Source organism: Bubalus bubalis, chromosome 3, assembly GCF_019923935.1.
Source record: "Bubalus bubalis isolate 160015118507 breed Murrah chromosome 3, NDDB_SH_1, whole genome shotgun sequence".
In the NCBI taxonomy this organism is placed as follows: Eukaryota; Metazoa; Chordata; class Mammalia; order Artiodactyla; family Bovidae; genus Bubalus; species Bubalus bubalis.
Window position 1 is genome coordinate 161,032,922 of NC_059159.1, and position 25,530 is coordinate 161,058,451.

Consider the following 25,530-nt stretch of genomic DNA (forward strand, 5'->3'; position numbering starts at 1 on the left):
AGCTTCATTAAAATAGGGACTAGAGGAGACAAGGGTAGACTTAGGTGACAGATGATGAGTGCAGTTTTGTACTTGCTGAGTTTGAGGCTCCTGTGGTGTTTTACTAAGATCATTAAGATGTGAGGCACTTTTAGATTTAATTATAATCATTAAGACTTTTCAAATAGATCCAAGGGAATAACTGGAATAAACTTGGCCATGTGATTGGACTATAAGTCAGAAGTGATATGGGCCTGGAAAACATGTAGTAGTTGAAGTCAAGGATATGGATGAAAGACGAGCAAAGGGCCCTGGATAAACCCCCATGGGGCACCAACATTTTAAGTTCAAACAAAGCAAAAGGAACACACACAGGAGACACAGAGGAGTGAAGGGAGAATTTCATGCAAAAAGTGGTATTTCAGAGTCCAAGGAAGTAAAGTGCTTCAAGAAAGAGGAAATAGTTCACAATGTCAAATGTTTCATATTATACAAGTCATAAGTATGTAAACTGAATGTATGTATTAAGTAAGATTAAGTAAGATGAGTGCTGAGACTTGATTGCTGGAATTGAGTACTCTTTATACCCTGATTATTTTTGGCAAAGAAATTTCAGAGGAATGATAGGGGTAGAAATGAGATTCCCATGGGTTGAATGAATGAGAGGGGCAAAGTAAGGGTCACATAAGTCTTTCTAGAAATTTGACTTTGAAAGTAAAGCTAACAGACAGTAGCTAGAAGGTTCTGTGTGTATGTGTGTGTTAGTAGCTCAGTCATGTCCGACTCCATGTGATGCCATGGACTGTAGCCTGCCAGGCTCCTCTGTCCATGGAACTCTCCAGGCCAGAATACTGGAGTGGATAGCCATTCCCTTCTGCAGGGGATCTTTCCAACCCAGGGAACAAATCTGGGTCTTCTGCATTGCAGGTAGACTCTTTACTATCTGAGCCACTAGGGAAGCCTCAGCTAGAATATTATGTAAGATCACAGGAGAATTCTTTTGTTCATGAGGAAGACTTGAATACATTTATATTCTCAAGAGAAAGAAGCAAGTGAGATCAATATTGAAGAGAGAATGATTTCTATGGGTGGACCTAGACAGGAACAGGTAAATTTATTGGCAAATCACTTACTCTGTGGTTCACAGGATGCAAATAGATTTTTTTTTTTAACTAAAAGAATTGACAATTTTATTTTCACATTTCACAATACAAATGAAAACTGTTTTTTCTGTCCCACTACTTCCCTCCAAAACCACTCTCTCTGATAGGAAGGGGGAACAAGTTTTCCTTATCATGCTGTTAGAAAACACCCCGAGTCACAGCACCATGATCTCCTGGTGAAGTACAAGTAATATAAAACTGATATAAAGAGGCTCCCCAATCTCCTTATCTGTCTGGTCGGGTCATTCCTGGCCGGGTGGGCACCATCATGGGATGGGCAGGAGGTCTCATCATTGGGGGCCCGGGCATCATTGGCATGTGGCCTCCCATAGGCGGCCTCATTCCAGGAGCAGGTCCCACTGGCATCATCTCAGGAGGAGGGGGCCCATCATCGGCATCATGGGAGGGCCCCCATGTGAGGTGCAGGCATCATCCCAGGGCGAGGAGGACCCAGGAGACTAGGGGGAGGTGGGCTCATTGCCCCTGCAGGAGGAGGAGCAGAGAATGGAGTAGGAGGTATCTTTGCTTGTTGAAATGCAGCAGCTGTTTTGTCAATCAGGCTCTGAGCCTGCTCTCCCGTGCACTTCTGATAGCAGTCTTTCGCCTTCCCTGTGTGCTTCCTGCTACTGCGGCGTGTCCTTCTCACAGATGGAGAATCATGGGCGAGGCACATGTTGCAGTAGTCACGATAAAATTTAGGCCTGTTGCTCCACAGGCCGTTGGCAACTCCGTTCCGCCAGTAGATTTTTTCTGATCCCTTAGTTCTTAAGTCAAATTATGGTACTGTAGGGATCATAGACGGCTTTAACGTAAGGTCTGACTTGGCCAAAGAATTCTTGCTAGACTAAGGGTAATGTTGGCTTTGTCCTTGATTTTATTTTTATTGGACGCTAGTTGCGTTACAATGTTGTGTTAGTTTCTGCTGTTCTGTTCTCACTAGTTATCTATTTTATACATAGCAGCATGTATATGGAGAAGGCGATGGCACCCCACTCCAGTCCTCTTGCCCGGAAAATCCCGTGGACGGAGGAGCCCGGTGGGCCGCAGTCCACGGGGTCGCACAGAGTCGGACACGACCGAGCGACTGGCCTTCCCCTTTTCCCTTTCACGCCTCGGAGAAGGAAATGGGAACCCACCGCAGTGTTCCTGCCTGGAGAATCCCAGGGACGGGGGAGCCTGGTGGGCTGCTGTCTCTGGGGTCGCACAGAGTCGGACATGACTGAAGTGACTTAGCAGCAGCAGCAGCAGCATATATATGTCAATCCCAATATCCCCGTCCATCCCACCCTCCCTTCCCCCTTTGGTGTCCATACATTTGTGCTCCACGTCTGTGTCTCTATTTCTGCTCTGTGAGTAAGTCCATCTATACCATTTTTCTAGACGCCACGTACATGTGTTACATACGATACTTGTTTTTCTCTTTCTGACTTACTCTGCCTGATAGTCTCTAGGCTCCTCCATGTTTCTGCACATGAGCCAGTTTCATTCCTTTTCATGGCTGAGTGATATGCCATTGTATAGGTGTACCACATCTTCTTTATCCATTCCTCTGTTGATGGACATTTAGGTGGCTTCCACGTCTTGGCTATTGAAATAGTGCTGCGATCTTATTAAGAGAGAGGTCTCTTCTACCTCAAACCCCCTAACTGCCGCAGACAACCATTAACATTAATAACATTAACAGACCAACCTAGTAAAAGCTGTTTCACTTTAAACAGGCTTTGAGGTGATTTAATAGATATTTATTTTAATAATAGAATTGAATAAAAAGAAATGGGTGATAGAATCAAGACAAAAGGAAAATTAGGTCTGAGAATATAGATTAAGGCTGAGCAAGATTAGGACATGGCAAATGCATGTCACATTGTTCCATTCATTGTTGCAGAGGCGGGCTGCACGTTTGACTCTAGTCTTGCCAGTGGCTAGAACAAAGAGAAGGTTCAAAATGCCTAAAGGAAAGAAATAAACTAGTTATTAAGGGGAAAACGGTTTTTCTTAGGCCCACGACTTGAGAGAAATTTCTCTCCACGTTCCCACAGTAAATTCACAAGAATTTCCTTGCAGTGCCCCTTGCTGAAAGTGGATGACAAAACCACAGTATGCATTGCTTTTTATAGAATGAAGTATCAGTGGGGGGAATTAATGGGTACTAAATACTTAAAAGGTTCCAACTACTTTCCTAGGTCCTATTACTTACCCTGCAAAAGTTCCTTACACAGTCTTTGTTCAGGGTTTCACCCTTAATTTTCACATCTTTTAAAACCCCTGAAATAAACATGATCTGCATTTCATTTTAGAAAGGATGAAGAAAGGATCTCTGTTTCAGTTCCCTTTCTCATTGTTGACTGTGCTTTACACTCAATCTAAGAGAAGCAACGCTCTTGGTACTGGGAGCTGATAATGGTGGGTTTCATTTACAATCATTACGATTTTCAAATAGATGCCATTTCTCAGGGCACATACTTGCCTAGCAGAGATAATCTTGGGGCCTTCCTAGTGTCCAGCAGAGACAAGGTAAAGACAGAGGAAATTAAAGTTCTGGGAAGAGGAAATCACTGTTGGCCCAAATGTTATAGTAGCCTTCCCCCCTCCCCACCAGCTAAAAGTAAACCTAAATTTAATTATAGTGCTGATGGTTGGGCTTAATGAGTTTAACGGATGCTAATGCAGAGGTGGCCGGGAATCAATATATATTTTTTTCAGCAAGTAATAACATGTTTGCTTTGAAATCTTTTATCTAAGTATAAGATTCAATGTGTAAAGTTTTTTGAGGTGAGAAGTCTGATAAAGGCAATACGGCAAAGGCAGATTCCTGTCTAGGGTTTCCATCGACCCTGGTCTATCTGATCACAGAAGTCCCTCCTCACCTCTGGAGCATCATTTTAGAAACCTCCAGACACCCCCAAACCCTCCTGGTACTGTGTCTGTGTTATAGGCAAGGCCTCCTGGTGTCTGGAACTCCATCAGCTTTCTATGGAGGCTTCTTCCTGGGAGAGTTCCAGGTTGCACATTGCCAAGCTGTGGCTGTGGAGGGCGTCCTGTTGACAGCACTATTTTAAATGAAAATGCTTTCATCCTGTAGATGTAGCAGGTTGGGGGGAAGCTGTTTCAGAAGTGACAAGAGCAAAGACACATTAAGAGACCAGTGGTATGAGAATGGGAACAGTCAGTGTGTGGAACAAGAAGTCATGTGAAGAGCTGGTTCCTTCACCAGCCAGATGCCCTTGTTCTCTGCTATTTCATGGTTGCTGATCTTGCCCTTCATCAGTGGAAGTAAACTACCACCTCCCTCTTGGAAAGGGACCCATGTAACCTGCTACTGAGTTTTGTCTTTGGCAACTCTTGACTTATACTCAGTGATGTTTGGAAAGTCTTCCAGGCTTCAGAAGCCACTTTAATAGGGTTTAGACTAATTATACTTGACTTTTTCATGCTCTGCTGGAAGAGCCAGAGCAACCCCAAAGTGTAGAATTCTAAAGCTCAACGGTCATCTGGCTTATGGATGTGTGAACTCAGAGGTAAGTGGTCTCCATTACAATTGGACCCACGTTTTAAAAATGCACCCCTTCCCAAGGTTAAGAAATTCCTCTGGTTGATGATAAGAATGTTTCATTACTTTTAGGCAAGAAGATGCTCTTGGCAATGAGAAATATTGTTGCTGGAGGTGGAAGTCCCTCCTCTAATTATGTCGGGCAGGCTGCTTCATTTACTGTCAGTGTGACTTGGTAAAGTCCCCCTGTTCGTTCTGAATTGTTCATCTGTAAAATGGAGTAGTAATCCTCTCTCTAGATTCAGGCAAGAAGAAAGAATGTTTTAAGTTCTTATGTGCTGATGTTATTTTATATTTTACTGACATTTATTTCTGGGAACTAACCAATTTTCATTGATGACTCACGTTTACCTTACAGTCCACCAAGATTCCCAGGTGGTTCTGGCTACACCTGGGTCTGCTGAGCTGCTGCTTCCTGCGATGTGTGTGGTCTGGTTTTGATTCAAATGGTGCAGCTTCTGTTTAAACTCCATTCTCTGTTATTGAAGCCAAGTCACACACAGACAGGCCCGGACTCCCTTGCAGAGGGACACTTGTATGCTCCCAGGCCCACTTTCGCTCCCGGGTGAGCAGAGCGGGACAGTCACACACGGGTAGGGTGGGGAGGGGGGCAGGCACAGACCGTGCTCTCACATCTGCTCCCATCACTGGTCCACAGCAGGAGAACAGTCCATGTGCAACTATGCCCAAAGCCCAGACCTGCCTTTGGAAGTTACCCTAGAGAAAGATCTCAGTTGTGTGCTAAGAATAAGTACTATCAGGGCATGGATCAAGGTCCTTAAACCTTTTTTTTTTTTTTTTTCTGGTACCACAGATGTTTCTGGCAGTCTGATGAAGCTTATGGATTCCTTAAAAAATCCCATAGAATTTGTAGGATTACAAAATTTAGAAACATTTACACTGAAATATAGCCATTAAAATATTTTTAAAAATATGGTATAGTAAGTCATGTACTTTTTATTCATGCGTTAAATGCCAAGCCTAACAGCAGATGAAATAACTACAATTAAATGATGAGTATATCAGTTATTTCTATATATCTGCAACAGTGAAAATATCTGTGATTTCTGTTAGTGACAAAGTCAGAGGCAATTCTCATCCTTATCCTACTGTGGTTTGTGACTTACATTCATAACTGGAAGAAATACGAAATTTCAGTTAGAAATTAGTGAAAATAAATATGTCATTTTTTTTCTCTATACAAGTTTGTGAATTTCCTGAATTCTGTCCCAGGTGAGGGACCCTAGATTTGGCTGATAATGAAAGCAAAATAAAAGATAAGTATGGGAAAAATAGAAAGCTTACCTTTTCAATGTACAGTTACATGAATATTAAGTACATTTCAAACAATTGACAACAAATGTGATTTAGTTTGGTGGTTAGCACAGCTTTTTTCATACGTTGTCTCCAGTAAATATCTGTTGGTTTGAAGAAACTAACAAAAGCATTGCTTTGCTTTCATGCATTTACTGTCTTGTCTTCCTCCCATGGACTCTTTGAGGACACGCAGACTTCCCTATGATACAGGAGCCCAGTCAATTCAAATTAAAATATCCATATGATATAATGTCTGGAATAAGTCAGAATGTCTTCAAAATATCATCTGCTTAGCTTTGTAATATCCTATCAGATAAGAAAGAGAGAGTCCTCACTAATGTCTAGCAGAATTCTATCTAATAGGTGCCATTTGTTCTTTATTGCCTGTCAAGGATATAATTGTCATTTAATACAACAAGCTTGAGAGTATGCACTACCCACATTCAGCAATGCAATTCAAATATCATTAGCGTTTGGTGGGCATTACACCAGGAGCGGTGGCCCACTGGGGAATATAGAGAAGAAACAGATAATGATTCCTGCCTGCAGATGGCTTATGATCCAGTAGCGGGGAAGATACATATAGACCTAATCGTGAGACAGGTTGGACAAGACAGACTAAAGGTCAGCATGACAAAGAGCACTGGGGCAGATGGAGGATATTTTTCTGGAAATGGTGGATTTTTGAAAGGAACGAAAGCCTGAGAAGGAAGAGGGAAGAAGAAAAGGCTGAAAAGGTTGAGATTTGAATTTCAGAGCCAAGTATTTTAGACTTCTTACATGCATAGTTCAAAAACACCACTGCTGTCCTCAAAACAGTACATGTTCTCAATGGTATGCCCCCTTCTAGTCACTGTATAGCAGATGGATCGTGATTTGGGGGCCACTGAAGACCCTTGAGAGTCCCTTGGACTGCAAGGAGATCCAGCCAGTCCCTTCTAAAGGAGGTCAGCCCTGGGTGTTCTTTGGAAGGAATGATGCTAAAGCTGAAACTCCAGTACTTTGGCCACCTCATGCGAAGGGTTGACTCACTGGAAAAGACTCTGATGCTGGGAGGGATTGTGGGCAGGAGGAGAAGGGGACAACAGAGGATGAGATGGCCGGATGACATCACCGACTCGATGGACGTGAGTTTGAGTGAACTCCGGGAGTTGGAGATGGACAGGAAGGCCTGGCGTGCTGCAATTCATGGGGTCGCAAAGAGTTGGACATGACTGAGCGACTGATCGGATCTGATCTGATCTGAATACCTTGTGGCTCAGTTGGTAAAGAGTCTGCCTGCAATGTGAGAGACCTGGGTTCGATCCCTGGGTTGGGAAGGTCCCCTGGAGAAGGGAAAGGCTACCCACTCCAGTACTCTGGCCTGGAGAATTCCATGGACTGTATAGTCCATGGGGTTGCAAAGAGTCGAACACGACTGAGTGAATTTCACTTTCACTGAACACCGTAATGATTCTTGAGTTTTTAAGATTAATGAACACTGCTTTCCTCATCCCCAGTTGAAGTCTTGTTCAAAGAATTCAGGTGACTCCGAATTTCTGATGGGAACAGAGGCATCTAAGGGCCATATGTGACCAAGCTAACAATGCTAATCTGAAGCATGCTTTGCTCTCACTCTGGTAAAGCATCATCATAGTGGTTCAGGGTAATTTTCCCAAATGAAAAATTTAACAGGATTGATAACACAGTGATTTGATACAACTTTATTCTCTTAGACTAGTCAAGACCATTAGGGAGCCTTCATCCATGCCAGGCCTCTGTGTGTTTTAATGAGAAGCGCCTTGATTTATAGTGAAGTCTGGCAGTTTAATGTAGCTCAAAATGTAATTTGTAAACTCTAATGACCAATGTGCTAGTGACCCGAATGGTATAAATGGAACCATTTCTCAGAATATGTGCTGTTCTGATGTTTCTGGATCGGGTTGCTTTGCTTGCTCTAGGAAAAATATTGCTTTGTACATGGTTCACTAGATAATGAAACAGTTACATCTTTTACCAAAAATATGCTTTTCATATAATTGTCTTAAGTACATCTGTGGCTTTTGAGTGTATAGAATAATGAAATATTTGTGTAGATGGGACTTGAAAGTGTCCTAGGGCAATTGCCTTACTTTATAAAAGGAGACTTTGAGATCCAGAGAGACAAAAAAAGATTTGCCCAAGGTCATTTAATTCTGTAAGAGTGGACCTTGGATAAGACCCAGGCCAATGCCTTTGCCCCACTCAAGGTTGACCCCATATGTGGGTTTTTAGCTTGCTTGATCTTTTTTTGAATGAATATGTATTTATTCACACTTTCTGAAGTTGGTCTAAAACACTTCTCACATACTGCATTTCTTTTTGATGTTCCTTTTATCGATGTCAAAAAATGTCACAGCAGAGCAAAAGAACTGTTACGTTATTAAATCAAGAGAACCTTTAAGGTTGTTTAAATAAAACAGTTTCCGCTGCTGTCAGTGGCAATTAGCACTTGATCTTTTATTTGTTTGGAGTACCTTACGCTGCATGAGAACATGTTTCTCTGCCAGGTTCCTGGGCAATTCTGACCAAGTAGCCTTGTGTATTTTGCGCTAAATGGAGAAGTTTCGGCCTAGATGAAATATCCTTCCTTCTCCTCTGATTTCTTGCCTTTACTTCTGAACTTCTTTCTTGTGAGAGGCTAAATGGTAGCCCTCCCAAAAGATACAGCCATATCCTAACCCCTAGATCCTGTGAACATTACCTTATTTTGAAAAGGGGTCTTTGCAGATGTTATTAAGGTAAGGATCTCAAGATGAGATCATCCTGAACTTAGGTCGGCTCCCAGATTCAATGTTGGATGTCCTTAGAGGAGAAAGGCAGAGGGAGATATGATACACAGAGACATAGGGGAGAAGGTCATGTTAAGAAGGAGGCAGAGCTTGGAGTTATGAAGCTACAAGGACCAAGGGAAAATGCCAAAGATTGCTGGCAGCCACCAGAAACCAGGAGAGAGGCATGGAACAGATTCTCCATCTGTGAACCAAAGCAGATGCTAATCCATACTTACGGATTGAATGAAAGGCTGATAAATGTTTGCTTCTAAAAAGTGCAGAGTGGTCCAACTCAGGCTGCCAAGAAGTTAGGCACTGCAGAGAGGATAAATACAGAGAAGACCGAAATGCTTAAGGAGAGGCAGATACCATGATAACCTTTGTGAAGCCTAACGTATCCTTCTGTAATTATGGGTTCTGAGACTCTAGTCACTACCATCACTCTGAAAGGCCTTAGTTCTGTCTCTTCAGTGGGGTGGATGTAGGTCCACATCCAACCCACTGAAGAATCACATTCCAATCAGAGGACTCAGTTCAGTTCGGTTCAGTCGCTCAGTCGTGTCCGACTCTTTGTGACCCCATGAACTGCAGGACTCAAGGCCTTCCTGTCCATCACCAACTCCCGGAGTCCACCCAAACCCATGTACATCTAGTTGGTGATGCCATCCAACCATCTTATCCTCTGTCGTCCCCTTCTCCTCCTGCCCTCGATCTTTCCCAGCATCAGGGTCTTTTCAAATGAGTCAGCTCTTCACATCAGGTGGCCAAAGTATTGGAGTTTCAGCTTCAGCATCAGTCCTTCCGATGAACATCCAGGGCTGATCTCCTTTAGGATGGACTGGTTGGATCTCCTTGCAATCCAAGGGACTCTCAAGAGTCTTCTCCAACACCACAGTTCAGAAGCATCAATTCTTCGGCGCTCAGCTTTCTTTATAGTCCAACTCTCACATCCATACATGACCACTGGAAAAACCATAGCCTTGACTAGATGGACCTTTGTTGGCAAAGTAATGTTCCCTTCTTTTTAACATGCTGTCTAGGTTGGTCATAACATTCCTTCCAAGGAGTAAGCGTCTTTTAATTTCATGGCTGCAGTCACCATCTGCAGTGATTGTGGAGCCCGAAAAAATAAAGTCTGACACTGTTTCCATTGTTTCCCTATCTATTTGCCATAAAGTGATGGGACCAGATGCTATGATCTTAGTTTTCTGAATGTTGAGCTTTAAGCCAACTTTTTCACTCTCTTCTTTCACCTTCATCAAGAGGCTCTTTAGTTCTTCTTCACTTTCTTCTATGAGGGTGGTGTCATCTGCATATCTGAGGTTATTGATATTTCTCCCTGCAATCTTGATTCCAGCTTATGCTTCCTTCAGCCCAGCGTTTCTCATGATGTACTCTGCATAGAAGTTAAATAAGCAGGGTGACAATATACAGCCTTGACGTACTCCTTTTCCTATTTGGAACCAGTCTGTTCCATGTCCAGTTCTAACTGTTGCTTCCTGACCTGCATATAGGTTTCTCAAGAGGCAGGTCAGGTGGTCTGGTATTCCCATCTCTTTCAGAATTTTCCACAGTTTTAAATTCACTGAACAAGTGAGCAGTGGTTGACTCTAGATCCCTTAATCCTTGGGATTCTCCAATTTTCATCTGTAAGATGAATAAAAATTACACCTTCCTCAAAGTCTTTTCAAGCTCTCAACATGAGATTGCTGTGATATAATACATAGCACCTCTATGACTTGCTAGAGTTCTGAACAAACTGAGAAATAAGACCAAAAAATCAATAGACAGAAGACAGAAATATCACCTCTGTGATACTGGTAAAGGCCAAGGTGGAGTCCATAGTTTCATAGAAGACGACCATGAGGCAGCTGCATCCCTGCATGGGACAGACTTAACCTTCCTGCCTCAGGTTACACTGGACCCTGCCTTTGGGAGGGTCTCTGGAGGAGCCTAGCAAGCCACAGGTTTCCAATGGCCTGGCCCACTTCTGAGATAAAGAGGCAGGATTATGCATGTCAAAATCCTGCCTCCAAATTCACTACTCAACCGAGGGACTCCTTGGGGAAGAGTGAGCGAGAGGTGGACCGAGGTTGTGAGTGTCATGGAAAAAGAGCTTCTTTCACATGAATAGAAACATTTGGAATATATTTCTGTTTTGTTAATTCACTAGGGCTGAGCCTGTGCTCAGCCATGGAATAGCCTTCCTCCTATGGGAAGGGAATCCTGGGTCATCAGGTCAGTCCTGTTTTTATCGTGACAAGACTGTTATCCATACCAGCCCACTGCTAGCCAACACTTCATCCTGTCTTGCTTGTGTTGCAATAATATTTTTAGTTCACAAACAAGAAACATGTTCTTTAAAAATCTATAGTATTTGGCAAAAGATCTTGAAAGAAATCAACTATAGGTAAATTATATCTTGGTAATTATGAAGTTAGAAGAGTAAATCTTTTTTTTTCTTCTGGACGCTGGTTTAAAAAGGAGATTGAATCTCTCCTTTTCTCTGTCACACATACTCCTGCAAAGGCGCATCTAATCTCTGCTCTAAATTTATGTCTCTCAAGCTCAAAGAATCCAGTTGGCTTTAAAACTCCTCATAATTTTGAAATGGTCTTCAATTTTCCTTTCATCATTGCAGTTAAATACTGTATAATTGGGGAGAACGCATTGTGTTCACAGCTTGTAATAGATATGTCATTGCCATTGTTCTCATATATAAATTTAGGGTTTTTCTCTGCCAAACTGAATTCAAAGATAAAATTAAGTAGGGTACGTGGAGACCCAGGATTAAATGTTCTAAATAGCTAGTACACATTTGTACTTAACAAATGTAACTTACAAATGTGTAAATTACAAAGACCCTTTTCTTTTGTGAACACACATTGGATCTGGTTACAAAGTTAGGACCTTGTTTTACACAACTGTGAGATAAAAGATTTTAGTTTAAAAAATTTTTTATTAAAAAATTGTTTTATTGAAATATTTTTTGTTGTTGTTCAGTCGCTCAGTCGTGTCTTACTCTTTGTGACCCCATGGACTGCAGCACACCAGGCCTCCCTATCCTTCACCATCTCCCGGAGCTTGCTCAAACTCATGTCCATTGAGTCAGTGATGCATCCAACCATTTCGTCCTCTGTCATCTTCCCCCTCTCCTCCCACCTTCAATCTTTCACAGCATCAGGCTCTTTTCTAATGAGTCAGTTCTTCGCATCAGATGGCCAAAGTATTGGAGCTTCAGCTTCAACATCAGCCCTTCTAATGAATATTCAGGGTTGGTTTCCTTTAGGATTGACTGGTTTCATCTCCTTGCAGTGCAAGGGACTCTCAAGAGTCCTCTCCAACACCACAGTTCAAAAACATCAGTTCTTTGGTGTTCAGCCTTCTTTATCTTCCAACTCTCACATCTATACATGACTACTGGAAAAGCCATAGCTTTGACTACATGGACCTTTGTTCGCAGAGAAATGTCTCTGCTTTTTAATACACTGTGTAGGTTTGTCATAGCTTTTTTTCCAAGGAGCAAGCATCTTTTAATTTTTTGACTGTGGTCACCATCTGCAGTGATTCAATTTTAAATCGAAGAAAGTAGGGAAAACCACTAGGACATTAAGGTATGGCCTAAATCAAACCCCTTATGATTATACAGTGGAAGTGAGAAATAGATTTAAGGGATTTGATCTGATAGAATGCCTGAAGAACTATGGATGGAGATTCCTGACACTGTATAGGAGGCAGTGATCAAGACCATCCCCAAGAAAAAGAAATTCAAAAAGGCAAAATGACTGTCTGAGGAGGCCTTACAAATGGCTGAGGAAAGGAGAAGTGAAAGGCAAAAGAGAAAAGAAAAGATATACCCATCTGAATGCAGAGTTCCAAAGAATAGCAAGGAGAGATAAGAAAGCCTTCCTCAGTGATCAGTGCAAAGAAATAAAGGAAAACAATAGAATGGGAAAGACTAGAGATCGCTTCAGGAAAATTAGAGATACCAAGGGAACATTTCATGCAAAGATGGGCACAATAAAGGACAGAAATGGTATGGACCTAACAGAAGCAGAAGATATTAAGAAGAAGTGGCAAGGATACACAGAAGAACTATACAAAAAAGATCTTCATGATCCAGATAACCACGATGGTATGATCACTCACATAGAGCCAAACATCCTGTAGTGTGAAGTCAAGTGGGCCTTAGGAAGCATCACTATGAACAAAGCTAGTGGAGTGATGGAATTCCAGTTGAGCTATTTCATTTTTTTTTCCTTTTTTTAAAATTTTATTTAACTTTACAATATTGTATTGGTTTTGCCATATATCAAAATGAATCTGCCACAGGTATACATGTGTTCCCCAGCTGAGCTATTTCAAATCCTAAAAGATTATGCTATTAAAGTGCTGCACTCAGTGTGACAGCAAATAGTAAAAACTCATCATTGGCCACAGGACTGGAAAAGGTCAGTTTTCATTCCAATCCCAAAGAAAGGCAATGCCAAAGAATATTCAAACTACTGCACAATTACACTCATTTCATATGCTAGCAAGGAAATGCTCAAAGTTCTCCAAGCCAGGCTTCAAAAGCATGTAAACCGAGAACTTCCAGATGTTCAAGCTGGATTTAGAAAAGATAGAGGAACCAGAGATCAAATTGCCAACATCCGTTGAATCATAAAAAAGCCAGAGAATTGCAGAAAAACATCTGCTTCATTGACTACACCAAAGCCTCTGAGTGTGTGGATCACAACAAACTTTGGAAAATTCTTGAAGAGTTGGGAATACCGGAGCACCTGACCTGCCTCCTGAGAAACCTTTATGAAGGTCAAGAAGCAATAGTTAGCACCAGACATGGAACAATGGGCTAGTTCCAAATTGGGAAAGGAGTATGTCAAGGCTGAATATTGTCACTCTGCTTATTTAACTTATATGCAGACTTATATAAGGCTTGTGCTGGATGAAGCACAAGCTGGGATCAAGTTTGCTGGGAGAAATATCAATATTGAAGTATAGTTGATTTAAAATGCTGTGTTAGTTTCATATGCACAGCAAAGTGATTCAAAGATACATATTTGAATCACTTTCCAGGTTGCGCCAGTGGTAAAGAATCCACCTGCCAGTGCAGGGGATACAAGAGACATGGGTTCAACCTCTGGGTAGGGAAGGTCCCCTGGAGTAGGAAATGGCAGCGTATTCCAGTATTCTTGCCTGGGAAATCTCATGGACGGAGGAGCCTGGCAGGCTATAGTCTATGGGGTTGCAGAGGCATTAACAACTGGGCATTTATGCACACCATGTGTGTGTGTGTATGTGTGTATATATATATATATATATATATATATATATATATATATATACTTTTTCAGATCTTTTTCCCTTAAACTACTGAGTATAGTCCTCTGTGCTGTACAGTAACAAGATCTTAGTTTTATGTGTTCTACTTTCTGCAACAGCCATCTGCCTGTCTGAGAGATTTCTCCTGATTTCAGCATGAGAACACTGGCCACTTCTCAGAATGAAGAATGAATGGGTATGTTTCAGAACAAAAGCTATAAAAATGGCTTTTAAGTGCCCTTGCAAAGGGCCTGTAAAAATCTTGAAAGGGGGAAAGTTGAAGGGGTAGTTGGAAGAATTGACTGTTGGCATACCATCAGAGGAAGTTCAAATATTACCATAATATACAATATATTAATGTTCTCCTCTAGAGCGCTTAGATCTCTGAGATGCATGAATGTTGTATTATTTGAATCGAAGTTCACACACACACACACACACACACACACACACACACAGAGCTTCATATATTCTGTAGGTAGCCATAAACTGTCAGGGCAAAAGCTGTGTTAGTGAGAGAAAATGAGGTTGAATCCAGTATCTGATTGAAGAGCAGAGTAGAAACATTTCTCTTCCTCGCCTTTGATTTTCTTTCTTCCTTTAATAATTTAACTCTATTTATTTGTAACATGAAAGTGAAAGTGTTATTCATTTAGTCATATCTGACTCTTTGTGACCCCATGAATTGTAGCTTGTCAGTCTCCTCCATCCATGGGATTTCCTAGGTAATAATATTCGAGTAGGTTGCCATTTCCTTCTCCAGGGGAATTTTCCCAACCCAGGGATGGAACCTGTGTCTCCTACACTTTAGGCAGATTCTTTACCCTCTTAGCCACTATAGCCACATGGATCGTGGGAGAGGGAAAAACATTTGGAAAGGAACTGGTATAATCTCCCACCAAATTTAGTTTTCTCCCTACCATTCCAAATTCTGGTCTTCCTACTTCTATTTGAAGGGGCCTAAGGATGAGTTCTGAAATCATAGGATACCTGTGCTCTTTGCAGACCGTGCTAACAATTAGGAAAACTTGTATCTAATGTAGATACAAGTAGTTGACTTTCCTCTCCCTGTAATATTTACCCTTTGCTTTTATTCAGTCTTTTAGAACTAAAGGAAATAAATTAGTTTCCCTGCCCCACTCTTGTAAAAACTTTTTAAAATGTTGGAAGAAACTTCTCACGTTGCAACAAGTCTTTTCTGTCCAACTTATATCCAAGTCTTGCACAGTTCAACAAATGGCATTTTGAGGGGAGATCTGATCTTAACAATATTGAGTTTTCCAATTTGTAAAGATGGTATTAATATATATCTCTCTATCTCTGTATTCTTTAACTTCTCTTAACAATTCTTAAAATTTTTTCAGTGGACAGATTTTACATATACTGCTAAATTTGTACTTATTTCATGGATTTGGTGTTTTTTTTTCCAGATTTCATAGTTTTTTCTACGTAAAACACTCATGGAATTTTTTAAAAACAGTTTTAATTCTTTCTCTATCTCTATTTTTTTATCTCTTTATTTTGCATCATTACTAAACTTCCAGTAAACTGGTAAATAACAGTGATGAGAGCAGATATTCTTGACTTGTTCTTGAACTTAGAAACTGTTAGGTATGATATAGCTACAGGTAGATGCCCTTTATTAAACTGCAGAATGTACTTCAACTTTCAGTTTATTGATAATTAGTTTAATGAATGAGTATTGAATTTAGTGAAGTAATTTTAACTATCATAGTGTAGTCAAGCTATTTAAAAAATGTTAAACCTTGCCTTTCTCCCCATTTGAATCCAATGAAATGAATCCCACTTGGTCAACCGCCTTTTCCTATATTAGTTAATTTGCTAAACATTTTAAAAGGAGTTTTGCATCTCTGTGCACAATGGATATTGGTCTGTGATTTCCTTTTTAAAGCAGTCTTAGGATCGTTCTGTTAACAGAATAATGCTGGTCTCATAAAATGAGCTTGAAAGTGTTTGCTCTTTTTTTTTTTTCTGGAAGATTTATGTCGAATTGGCTTTATAGTCCCTTAAATGTTTACTAGAATTTACCCAGAGAAGCCATCTGGACCTGGTATTTTCTTTGTGGGAATGTTTTCAATTATGAATTCAAATTATTTAAAGCTATTGGGCTATACAGGTTAGTTATTTTTTTCTTGAGTGAGCTTTGATACTTTGTGTTTTTAAAATAATTTGTCCATTTAATATAAATTGTCAAATTTATTGCCACAAACTTTCTTAGATATTACCGTATTATTTTAATGTCTATTGAATCTCTGAGAAATTTCCCACTTTCCATTACTAATACTGGTAATTTGTGTCTGCTCTTTTTTTCTTATCAGTCTGGCAAGTGTTTTATCAATTTTACTGACCTTTTCAAAGAACTGTTGGTATCATTGATTTTCTTCATTGTTTTCCTGTTTTTTATTTCACTGATTTCTGATCTGATGTTTATTATTTCCTCTCTTTGCTTACTTTAGGTTCAGTTAATTTTTTTCTAGTCCCTTAAGTTTAGAATGTTGATTTTAAACTCATCTTCTCTAATTTTGTGCTTGCAGTTCCCTCTACCCTCTGCTTTAGCTGCCTCTCGCTAATTTTGGTGCATTGTGTTTTTATTTTCATTCAGTTTTAAATATTTTCTAATTTTCTTTGTGATTACTTTTTTGACTCATGGGTTATTTAGAAATGTGTTGCTTAATTTCCAAGTATTTGCTGCTGCTGCTAAGTTGCTTCAGTCGTCTCCGACTCTGTGCAACCCCACAGACAGCAGCCCACCAGGCTCCTCCGTCCCTGGGATTCTCCAGGCAAGAACACTGGCATGGGTTGCCATTTCCTTCTCCAATGCATGCAAGTGAAAAGTGAAAGTGATGTCACTCAGTCGCGTCCGACTCTTAGTGACCCCATGGACTGCAGCCTACTAGGCTCCTCCGTCCATGGGATTTTCCAGGCAAGAGTGCTGGAGTGGGGTGCCATTTCCTTCTCCATTCCAAGTATTTGGGGACTTTTAAATATATTCTAATAATGATTTCTAATTTAATTTCATTATGGTCAAATAAATTTATTAAAATATATTAAGATGCCTTTTGTGGACCAAAGTATAGCATATTTGGGGCTTCCCAGGCGGCATTAGTGGTAAAGAACCCACCTGCCAATGCAGGAGACATAAGAGACTCGGGTTCAGTCCCTGGGTTGGGAAGATCCCCTGGAGGAGGGCATGGCAACCCACTCCAGTATTCTTGCTTGGAGAATCCCATGGACAAAGGAGCCTGGCAGGCTACAGTCCATGGGGTCACGAAGAGCTGGACATGACTGAAGCAAGTTAGCACACACCCACATAACATCTTTGGTAAATGTTTCATGTGTATTTGCAAAGAATGTGTATTTGCAAAGAATGTGTATTTCAAATTAGTTCAGTTTTATTTGTAACAGCATCACAGATGGAGTGGCTTATAAACAAGAGAAATTTATTTCTCACAGTGTAGGGGACTGGGAGTCCACGGTCAGGGTGCTGACATGGTGGGGTGCTGGTAAAGTCTCTCTTCCAGGTTGCATGCATCCTACTTCTTGTTGGGTGGTCTCACGATGGAAGGGACAAGAGAGCTTTCTCAGGTTTCTTTTATAAGGTCACTGATTACATTCCTGAGGTCTCTGCTCTCATGACCTAATCACCTCCCAAGGACCCACCTCCTAATACCATCACTTTGGTGGTTAGGATTTTAACATATGACTTTGTGGAAAACACAGCCATCCGATCTGCAGCAGCTGCTAATGGGTAATATGTTCTACAAATGTCATTTAAGTCAAGGTGATGAGTAGTATGTTTGGGTATTCTATATCATTACTGCTCTTATTTAGCTATTCTATCAGTTTTTGAGAGGGAAGCATTGAAATCATCAATCTAACTGTAGATTTGTCTGTTCTTGTATTTCTGTAAGTTTTGAACTCCTGTATTTTGAAGGTTTATTATTTACCATATACACATTTCATATTATGTTTTTATGTTGAATTCATCCCTTTATCCTTGTAAAATATCCCTTTTTTTCTCCCTGATAATAGTCATCATTGTAAAGTTTATTATGTCCGCTGTTAATATAGTCATTCCAGTTTTCTTTAGGCTCATGTTTTTGGATTACATCTTCTCCATTATTTTACTTTTAACCTCTATTTTTATATTTAACCTAGTTTTTTTTTTAACTGTGCAAAATTGGTTCCTACTTTTTTTAAGTAATGAGACAATCTCTGCTTATTAATTGAGGTATTTGGGTTACTAGTGTTAATTATCAGTGTTACGTGCTCAGTTGCTCAGTTGTATCTGACTCTGCGACCCTGTGGACTGTAGCCCACCAGACTCAAGTATTAGTATGGTTTGGTATAAATCTACTATCTTGATACTTATTTTCTATTGGACCCATATATTTTTATTTTTCCTTTTTTCCTGCTATCTTTTGGATTAACTGATACTTTCATTAATCTATTTCATCTTCTATGTTGGCTATATATTTTGCTTTAATTTTTTTGTGTGTGAAGTTATCTACTGTTTATAACATATAGAGTTATCATATTCTACTTTCAAAGAATATTATGTCAGTTCACAAATATTATTTTAGAACACTATACTACCATTTTCATCTCCCAATCTTTACACTATTTATTGTCTATAATTTTCTCTTAAATATGATGTGAATTCCATAACACGTTATTATTTTTCTCTAAATAGTCAATTATTTTAAGAGATTATTAAAATGAAGAGATTTTTATATATTCCGCATTTCCCATTTCTATTGTCTTTTTTACTGTTGTCTGTAGATTCAGATATCCACCTAATGTATTTCCTTTCCACCCTAAATATTTCTTGTACAGCAGATCTGAGAATGAATTCAATTTGCTTTCATTTGTCTAAAATGTACTTCAACTTAATTTTTGAAAGATATGTCCAACAATAAAGAATTCCAGATTGACCTTTTTCTCACTCTGTACTTTAAAGATTGAATTTCATTGTCTTCTTTCCTCATAACTCCTAATGAAATGTCAGCTATATCTTTGATTCTCTGTATGTAATATGTCTTCTTTCTGTGACTGCTTTTAAGATTTTCTCTTTTCATATCTTTGCTCCTCTGTATATGTAATATGTCTTTCTTCTATGGCTGCTTTTAAGATTTTCTCTTAAAATTCTTACCTGTTTTTAGCAACTTGATTATGATGACCCTGGTCTGTTTTCACTTTTTTAAATGTTTATTCTATTTCTTGTTCATTGAGTTTTGTGAATCTGTTGGGTTAGAGTTTTCATCAAATTTGATAAAAATTTGGTCTTTATTTTTTTCTTTTCGTTTATTCTCCTTCTGTTTTTAGGATTTTCTGTTAACATGCGTGTTATTTTACATATTGCTGAGGGCAGGTTAATTTTTTTCCCAGTCTTTTTCATTTTGTGCATTATTTTGGATAGTTTTTATTGTTATAGGTTGCAACTCACTGTTCATTTTTTTTTCTAGTGTCTAGTCTAATGTTCAACCCATACAGTGAAAGTTTTTCATTTTAAACATTTTTTTATCTCTAGAAATTCCATTTGGGCCTTTTTTATATTATCCTTTTTTTTTTCTCTTCCTCATATTAAGTTTTTCTCTACTTTCTTGAGAAATAATGAAACATTTATGATAGCCGTTTTAACTTTCTTGTCTGCTAAATTCATCATCTCTGACATTTCTAGATTGAGTCTTTGGTTAATTTTTCTCTTGACTATGGGCTATATATTCCTGCATTGAATACCTAGTAATTTTTGACTGGATGCCAGACATGATAAATTTTTATTGTTGCTTCCTGGATTTTGTTATATTCCTTTAAATAGTATTGCCACTTAAATTATGTGAAATCAGTTGGAATTCTATTCCAAACCTCATTTGGAGGCTTAATTTTAAGAGTTGTAAGGGTGTACCTAGAATGACATCTTGTCTAGAGCTAATTCGGCCCCACAGCTAAGGCAATACCTTTCTGAGAATTCTACCTGAGGCCCACATATCACAAGGCCTTTCTACTCTGCCTGGTGGGAGAAAACTATTTAGTAGCTCTGTGTGATCCCCAAGAATTACTCTTCCTATTTCTTTCTGGTGGCTCTTTTCTTGGCTTAACGTTGTTTTCTGTTGAGAATGCCAGGTCCGGAGTCAGCCAGAGTCAAGGTGACCCCTCTGCAGATCTTTGATGCTCAGTGTATTTGCAGCTCCCTTCTCTGTGGCACCCTATTCAGCAGGTTCTGTATACCTTCTGGATCTGCTAGCCCCCTCTACTCAGTGAGACCTCCAGGCTCTGGATTCTGCCTACAGTCAGTCAGCTGTTGCAATAGTAGGACTTCCCTTCACTGTTATCCTTCTCCAAGAGGATACAGTTCAATTCTGCCTATTATTCAATGTATGAAAACTTGATTTTCTGGTTGGTTAGGAAAGAAGAGCAAATCTGGTCTCTGTTGCTCCACCTTTAATGAAAGCAAAATCATTCTTCAGTCTTTAAACGTTAATAATTTTGTCATCACATCAAACTTCCTTCCTCTTCTTTATCCCAATTCAGCTTAGCTGCTGTCCCCTTCATCCTATGAAAATGTGCTGTTTTTTGAGTAACCTCCACCCCTGTTTGATTAATCTAAAAATTTACAAGTTCAATTTTAGCCACACATACTTGTCTCAAGTAATTTTTAATTCTCAAGAAATATATCTATAACTTCTCAACTATGATTAAACTTTTTTTCCTGAATATTCTTTTTTTTTTCCTCAGTACCATTTCTATCTTTACCCAGGATCAAGTAGATTGGACTTCTGAAATAATACTCCTGAAATTAAACCCATAAAGTTCTTTTGATTACAACCAAATACAAAGATCTGTTTTGCAGCAATTTGCAAATTTTGAAAACTGAAGTATCATGGTAACTGTGGGGAGTGACTAGTCATTTCAACCCAAATTAATTTATTTCGCTTCATTATCATTTCCTTACTCCCTCTAAGTCTTTGATCCTCACAGTTTTATTGCAGTCACGGTAGAATTGGATCCAACTTTTGGGTATATTTGTGCCATTTTTCCGCCTTGTTACTCAGCTTGTAAAGATAGATCATGTCTTTGTAAAGCAGTTTTCTGTGAACTTTAATCCTCAGGCAGGGATAAAATAATATGTGAAATAGCATAAGGAAGAGTTTTTACTTGCAGTGAATGGTATAAACCATATGCCCATTTTTTTTTTTTCAAATTGGGAGACAGAGCCAATATTTCTAGAGACATGTATCACTGAAATATTCTCCATTTGTAAGACAAATGCTTTAAAAGTAAAAATAGGGAAAAAAATGCCCAGGGAAAAATAGTATTGGCTGGTTTTTGTTATACTAATAAAAGTAAGGTATATTGCAGTCTTTTAAATAGTACATTATATTAGGTCCAAGTGAGTCTAAAAAAATTTTAAGTTGTTGAACAAAGAAACAGATGTACATTAAATGCCAGATGGACCCTCAGTTTATGTCAAAGTGTGACAAAGGACTGTATAATTCTGTACTGAAGGTCACTAATCTTTAACTCTCTTGGATACTTTAGGTAATATTTGGTATAGGCTTATTATTCCTTTAGCATATATGTTTTTTTTAACAGTGTGGTATATAGGGCATCATCTCTCTTTCATGAATGAGGAAATTGAGGCTTACATGACTTGACCTGAATCCCTTGCTTGATATCATACACTGCTTTAATAAACACTAGTGTTGTCCTTTGATGAAACATGGCAAAAATACATATCCTGATTCCGTTTACTTCTCCTAGGCTCTCCAGCTACCACACTTAGTTCACCCAAATGCCCATCTGTATAACTAGCACCTTCTTCCACTCTTGTCCGGCTGTAATCCATTTCTACACAGCAGCTAAATTGATTTTTTTAGAAGATATAGGTAAGAGCATGACTTTATCCTTAAAATGATCTCATGATTTTTCCATTGTAGATAGGTAAAAATCCCAGTTCCTTACCCTTGTATACATGTTTGGATGCTTTTGGCTGCAAGTAAATAAAAAGTTGTCTAATGTAGCTCTAAGTGATAAGAAAATGTATTGTGTTATAAATCTGAAGGTCCGTGACAGTCCAAGGGTGTCTTCTAAGATCCAGCTTCTTTCTGTCTCAGAGCCTAGAAACCCTGAGGAAGGGTTGGTCTTATTTTAAAGTCAATTTATTTCCTTATCAAGAGATGGCTGTCAACCACTCACTGGGCTACATGCTTCTGTCCTCAGTAAGGAGGAGAGAGAAAACCTGCCACTGTATCATAAGACATGTGAGCATCTGGGACTAACGGATGGCACCGAGGGCATGCCATGTGGAACAGGAGCTGGTGTAGACACCTGGAGTTCTTTCAGAATGGAGGGAGGAGGGGCAGATGTTGGATAAGAAACTTATAGTGTGCGCCAAGCACGGCATGTAAGGCCTTGGTGATCTGGGCCCCGCTATGTCTCTGACCCCAGTATGTGTCTCTCCACCCTTCTCTCCTTCACCAACTCCAGCTGCAGTGGCCTTTCTGTCCTCAGATACCCAGTCTTTCTCATGGCCTAGGCCTTTTGCATCTGACACCTTCATAATGCTCAGGCTTCAGTTCAAATATCCCTTCTTCAAAGAGTCTTCCTTCCCCTTGTCATCTAAAATATCTCCCTTCCATCCATTTCCCTCCACTCCTTATCACAACAACTTGTTTCATTTGTTGCATATCACCTACCACTATATGGTATTTTATTGTAAATGAATTTGTTTACCTTGCTTATTTTTTATTTCTTATTTCTTCTTTCCCCCCATCCTTACTCCACAACTAAAATGTATGTTCTAAGACAGCAAGAGTTTGACTGTCTTGTTCCAAGTATTCCCAGATCCTAACAGCCAGTAGGTATTCAAGTATTGCCTGCATGAATGATTAAATAAACACATAAATGAATTTATGTAACTATCCTCAAAACACTAAGAGAACTTGTATGCTAGAAGTTATGTACAGGTTACACCCTGGTGCTCAGATGAATACTTTAAAACTTCTCCTTGGTTAGAATAAAAAAATGTGAAATTTTGTCATGTATATATTTCTCTAAATATGTCTCTAAAGAAAAAAAACCAGTGTCTAAGAAAAATAATTTTTATGTATCATACACAGTTGCTTCTTAAATTAAGTCCAGATGATTTTCTTATGTGTCATACACAATTGCTCCTTAATTCAGAATTCTGGAAAATGCCAATCCACCTCACTTATAGACATTTTTTTTATAGAATTGGAAAGGAGAAACACAGATAACAACAAGGTAGAGGATATGATGGGAAAAATCTCATTTGCAACAGCAACATGAAAAATAAAATATCTAGTAATAAACTTAACAAAAATATTTAAGATCTATATGAGGAAATTTTCAAAACATGATTAAAGGATGCAAAAGTTAAATTGAATAAATGCCTCTTAGAAAAGGGTACTCAATACTATCAGGTACCCATTCTTTCAATATTAATCTATAAAATTAAAATAATGCCAAAGAAACACTAAAGGTTCCTCAAGCATAAAAGGAAAGATAAATCTGCCAGTGTAGCCAAGATTCTAAAAAAAGAAGACCAATAATCTGTGACTCACTCACCACATATTAAAATATATTATAAAACAATCTTAATTTAAACTGTATATTATTGAGGCATCATTGATAAAGAAGAGTCTGGTAATACACGCAAACAAACAGAGAAACTTACTCCATAAAGGTACCATTTCATTTTAGTGAGGAAATGATTAATTAATTACTGCATGGTGTTAGGACAAATGTGATGCCATCTGGAAAAAAAATGTTTTTCAGGTTGGAAGCTTCCTTTACTCCTTACATCATCATAAATCCCAGCTGGATCAAAGGTTTAAGTGTAAAAAATAAAACTACAAATGTCAATTTAAAAAAAACACTGAAGTATTTTTTATAATTGTGGAGCCTTTAGAAGTGTGACATAAAACTGAGATGGTGTTAAAAAGAATGATACATTAATTATTAAAATATTTTACATTTTCTTATAAAATACCCTAAGCAAACTAAAAACTCAACTATGTGTATATATATTTTTCCACAACCAAGGGCTAATGCCATTAATATAAAGAGCACTCAGGAATCAGTTAAAAAAAAAAAAAAAAAGACCAACAGCTAAATAGAAACATGGGCAAAGGACATAAGCAGGCAGTTCACAGAAAAATAAATAAAGCTAGTATTGAAACATACTAAAATATGTTCAAAGCTTCACTTAGTAAGAGAAATTGCAACAAGATGCCATTTTCTGTCAGATTGACAAAGATGAAATATTTAGTAATATATTTTCAGCAAGGGTGGGAGAAGACAGAAACGCTCACATATTTTGGGTAGGAGGGTAAATTGGAGAGCAACATGGGACCATATACCACAATTTTTAAGTGTTTATTGCTTTTAACTCAGTTATTCCACTTCTAGGCATTGATCCACTTCAGTGGCACCGACACATATACAAAGGCTGTGTCTATGAGGATATCAGGATTGCTTGTACTTGTAAAATTGGAAGGGACGCAATGTCTGTGTGGTGCCCCAGCTAGATCACCTTTTCTGAGCTAGAATATCCATCTTCAGCTGCTCTAAGTATTGGCCATTAATGGTGTATAGCCACACCCCATTCCAGAGAATTATTCTCAACTGACAAGGACCCTTCTTACCTGGAAATGGCTGGAACGCTATGCCTAGATGGAGCCCAAAGTCAATGTTTGACATATATATATGGTGGGACAAAAGCTCGATGCTTTTTGCTGGTGCCATGCACACTCCTCAGCTCCCCGGGGGATCAGGCTGAGGTTAGACATGACTAACATCATACCTTAGCTTCTTCCCCAGCCGTATCTCTCCCTGGCTTCTGTATAGCTTTCTTTTGAAAATATTTTTCAAGGAATCACTTGCACATGAACCCCCATCTTGGGCTCCGCTTCTGGAGAATTCAGGCTAAGAAATTCATTCACAGAGACCAGCTAAATTATAGTATTCTGCATAATGGTATACTTCCTAGACGTGAAGAAGAGAAGCAAAAGCTCTCTGAATGGGATGATCTCCAAAACAGAGTACAAAAAGCAAGTTGCAAATAACTATGTGTAATACACTACAATTTATGTTAATATATGCAATTGACAAATATGTTTGAATATGCACAGAATATCTCTGTAAGTACAGCCAAATGATAGTCTTTGGTTGATGCCAAGGGGAGCCCATTTGGGGTCTGTGAGATGGGAGGGAAGAAGAGAGTTCACTGTATATTATATACTATTTAAATATCCTTCCATGGAAATGAATTACCTATTATTTTATATCAACAATATTAAAGCAAAAAGCATTATGCTACCAAGTCACTTAGGTTTAGGAGAATGTTACTTCTCAGAATTCTTTT

The 25,530-nt window shown here is 39.0% G+C and overlaps 2 protein-coding genes across 2 annotated transcripts in view; one reads left to right on the forward strand and one right to left on the reverse strand.

The window, feature by feature from the left end:
- The window catches only part of PALM2AKAP2 (PALM2 and AKAP2 fusion), a 515,120-nt gene that overhangs the window by 14,919 nt on the left and 474,671 nt on the right, over window positions 1-25,530 (forward strand). The gene's annotated exons all lie outside the window — the stretch shown is intronic.
- Window positions 1,139-2,603, reverse strand: LOC102405076 (U1 small nuclear ribonucleoprotein C-like). The gene is given in 4 exon segments (XM_044940582.1): window positions 1,139-1,531; window positions 1,534-1,557; window positions 1,560-1,906; window positions 2,575-2,603. Coding segments are annotated over 4 exon segments (564 nt in total). The 3' UTR covers window positions 1,139-1,367.